The sequence below is a fragment of the Choloepus didactylus genome, chromosome 8 (assembly GCF_015220235.1).
Source record: "Choloepus didactylus isolate mChoDid1 chromosome 8, mChoDid1.pri, whole genome shotgun sequence".
NCBI lineage: Eukaryota > Metazoa > Chordata > Mammalia > Pilosa > Megalonychidae > Choloepus > Choloepus didactylus.
Window position 1 is genome coordinate 100,197,829 of NC_051314.1, and position 4,181 is coordinate 100,202,009.

General features: G+C 36.3%; 1 protein-coding gene across 1 annotated transcript; it reads right to left on the reverse strand.

The window, feature by feature from the left end:
• Positions 1–2,695: 2,695 nt before the first annotated feature.
• LOC119542363 (thioredoxin) lies at positions 2,696–3,191 on the reverse strand. Its single transcript, XM_037847057.1, has one exon. It carries the CDS (start codon positions 3,121–3,123, stop codon positions 2,806–2,808), a length of 318 nt encoding a protein of 105 aa, XP_037702985.1. The 5' UTR covers positions 3,124–3,191; the 3' UTR covers positions 2,696–2,805.
• Between the last annotated feature and the right edge of the window lie 990 nt (positions 3,192–4,181).

Consider the following 4,181-nt stretch of genomic DNA (forward strand, 5'->3'; position numbering starts at 1 on the left):
TGCAAACCTAAATGACATAGCACCGATTAGCTTGACCAACAGTTGTGTAACCAAGATGTTAGGATTTAGGGGATGATTATGTCGGAAATAAAGCGGTACCTGTAAGGGAATAAACGCTCACTCGGTTTTGGAGGAGAAAAGAATTTATTTACAATCTTGCAAGATAGGGTGTCCAGCCAAACATGTGGTAGGCTGGCGCGCCAGAGGAAGAGAATGGCGATCTTTAAATCTCCTACTCCCAATTCGCAAGTCCCTCCCCTGTTTCCCCATTGACTGGGTACTACAGAGGTTACAGCCTATCCGAGAACACTAACCAATTCATCTTTTGAGATTTTAATTTGTACAGCCAATCCCAGAGAGCCAACTAGCTCATTATTGAGATTTTGAACTGATCAGCCTATCCCAGAGAGTTCATTTAGTTTAAAAAATTTTTTTTTTCTTTTTGCTGTGAGTTCCCGCCTCTGATTTTACCTCATATTTCTTTACATTCCAGTAACCATGGTTACTTTTCCATATAAGGGGCTGGCAGATTCTTTCTTCTCTTTATCACGGGGCTTGTTTAAACTGGTTTTGCCTCCATTTCCCTTATTCCATGCTGTCTCTATGTGAAAACTAAACTTATCCCTTTCTTACAATTATGACTACTGAATCATTATATAGATATTCCTTTTTATTTTTGGGTATATTAGAATAGAGGGAAATAACTTAAATTTCTGAACTGTAATCCAGCTGTCTTGAACTCTGATGATGATTATGTAACTATATAGCCTTTATGTTGTGATTGTAAAAACCCTGTGACTGACCCTCACTTGTATCCCTTTATCTGGTTTTCCAACTTTAGAATCTTATGATCACTAAAGACAGCCCCTAATGTTTATTAAGGAAAGGCCTTGAGTCAGCCCAGAACTAACCCACCCCAATTCCAAATCATCTCTAACCTTGTCATCTCAAGCCATTGTGCTTGTTATCCTAAAACCTGCCCATCTTTTGGTACAATAAAATCATCAGAAATACTGCAGTTCAGGGAGATAGATTTTAGGCCGATAGATTTTTAGGCCGATAGGCCATCTGATTTCCTGCTTCACACCTAGCAATAAACTTTCTCTGAGACCCTGGTGTCTCAGGAATTGGTCATTTGAGTGCATTATGCAGAGAACCCACCGCTTTTGATTGGTATCAGTTGCATCCATTGTCCAACCCTTAGCCTTTATATGTTCTTAATTCAGAGTTCTAGGTGTCTTGATGCCATCTTCCCTGCCTATAGTATTTCATGCAATGTCAAAGGAACTGCTACTGCAAATAGAAAGAAGAGAGGTTTATTAACAGTACAACAATCTGTGAATTGGGCGACACCAAGTAAAGGCAATTATTCCAAAGCATTCCAGGGGCCGTTGGGAATTAATAGTCCAAAAAAAAAAAAAAAAGGGGGAAATGGCGGTTGTCAGTCAAGTTCTATCCTAGAGGCTTACTGGAATATCAAGGCAGAAGGAAATTTGTCTGAAGCTGACTGCTCAGAGCTTAGGTCTCTTTTTCTTGTTCTATTTCCTGTAAGTCTCATTCTCCAAGCTGCACATTCCTGAAGTCTGATTGCATCAGTGTAGTGTGTTCACCTTGTGCACCTCCCTTTTAGTAAGTAACTTTCAACTGGAGATAATGCTGAACAATATCCTCTGCTGAGTAGGTTGACTTCAGTTGAGGTGTTAACAGGAATATCTTTTTGTCCAAAGAAGCACACCTGGAAGAACAAAGCAAATTTTGCTATGCATGTGACAAAATAGGTCCTGGGAAAATGATATATTCTTGTTTTTTTGGTTTCTAAAATATAACATTACTTTTCTTTTATAAAACAAAAGTTTTTTTGAAGGCAGAGCCATTGCAGCTAGTACAATGAGGCTTAAGCTAGAGTTTAAGTGGAAAGGTTACTTCTGAATTATCTCCCTCTGTCCCATGCAGGACATGGAAGCAATAAACCCAGAAACCCATTTGTCTAGCATCGTTGATTTTGAATTTATTATTGAAAATAATCATAATGCTTTAGTCTTAAAGATTACATACTTCCAATTTCTTTCATATACATTGCTTTATTTGATTTTTACAACAATTAATCTGATCAAAAAATAATATGTATGTGTTTACTACCTACAAAACACTGCACCCAGGATTGTAAAGGATTTATTGCTCGCTCTCATATATTGCTGGCAATAATTTACAATACCTATCAAAAGTTAAAATCGCATACTCTTTGAACAGCCATTGAATTCCTCGGAATTCATACTACAGATACATCAGTACATATAAAAATGGCATGTTCAAGCGTATTTGCAGCAGTATTTGTAATTGCAAAAGATTGGAACCATCCCAAAAATTATAAATAAGTATTTGTTAAGTAAGTTAAGTTATTGCTATTTTGAGACTGTAAAAAAGAATAGGGGTGCTCTTCCTGTACTGACTGGAAAGTTTGCCAAGATATAATATTAAATGAAAAAAAAAGAAAGATGTACAACGGTCTATATAGTATGCTGCCATTAGTGTTATGTATGATATATTTAAAAAGATGCAAAAGAAACTGGTAACGATAGTTCTCTTCTGGAAGAAAACTAGATCTATCTTTAAATAATGCCTCATTTGGCCCATAGGCTTTTTTTTTTTTTTTTTAAAGGGTAGAATTAATATTTTATTGTCATTTATAATCAGATGGCAGTTGGGTATATAGTCTTCATATGTGATCTTTCTTTTTTGTAAATAAAAAAATTACAAGGTAAATTTTAAGCAGCTGATGGCTGGTTATGTTTTCAGAAAACATGATTAGCTTAATTCATTAATGGTGGCTTCAAGCTTTTCCTTATTAGCGCCAGAAAATTCACCCACCTTTTGTCCCTTTTTATAAAACTGAAATGTTGGCATGCATTTGACTTCACAATCTGCAGCAACATCCTGACAGTCATCCACATCTACTTCAAGGAACACCACCTTGCTATACTTTTCAGAGAGGGAATGGAAAAAAGGCTTGATCATTTTGCAAGGCCCACACCATGTGGCTGAGAAATCAACTACTACAAGTTTATCTCCAGCATCCTCCAAGGCTGACTTAAAATCTTCCTTGCTTTCGATCTGCCGCACCATTTTGGCTGCTGGGTGGGTTCTGACGAACAACCGCAGAAAAGGTAGAAAACCCAAAAAGCGGGACAGAGGCTGGGTGGCCCATAGGCTTTTGACATTAATCCTAGCCTACAACTCTTTTTATGTTTTAAAAGTGTTGTCTTTCTAATGAAAAGCAATACAAGTTTTATTTCTACTCCTGTCTCTTATATATTTTTACATGTGGGAAATCCCAATTTACTTTCCAATTTTCCACCCAATTGGCAATTTATTCAGTCTTTGAATGGCTTCCAGGTCCTTTCCATCTTGTACAGAATCCAAGTGCACTCCAAATGAAATAACTCCCTCCTTGTTTGCATGTGTATCCTTTCAATATTGCCAGAACAATATTATTTAATGTCAATTAAGTATATATGTTTTTAAATATTCAAATGTTTTGGAAAATATATTGCCTAAGAGAAAACAAAGGTTGCAGATAAAGAAGAGTGAGCAAAAGAAAAAAAAAAGACACAAATAGAAAAGAACAAGAAAACTCAAGGATTCAGTAAGTTAAGGCCTGAAATAAGGATTACATCAGAGCATTTAGAAACTAAAAAGCCATTAGAAACTAGTTTAAAAATATGCCCATAGGAGAGAGCCAAGGGATATTTACCACTGCAAGGGGTTGTCTGGTTGTACTTTGTTCTGAACTGCAGTACATTCATCTTAAAATAAGGTGCGGGCACCTCATGGAGTGTGAAAATGTATCCATTGGAATACAGGATGGAAAAGTAAAATTTTATTTTTATATTTTAGTTCAATTTGTGTATGCTTTATAGTGTTCATCATATATTCTTTTGGTACCACATAATTAATATACACACATACACAGACATATTGTGTTATTAAGGGGTAAATGCTCAAACTTTCTTTACTGACGGTGCATGACCAGAAAGATTTGGAGAACATTAGACCACTGCTCCAGGCTGAGAATTAGAGAAGCCGAATGGGTAGAATTTTGCATCTTTCATGTCCAGGATTATTGGAATGAAGTTAGAGAAGAATTCTATCAGAATAAGACTCTAGGCATCTTAGGAAGCCAG

Bases quoted from the DNA above. Each gene is read 5' to 3' on its own strand.
- LOC119542363 (XM_037847057.1), bottom strand. From the start codon at position 3,123: ATGGTGCGGCAGATCGAAAGCAAGGAAGATTTTAAGTCAGCCTTGGAG.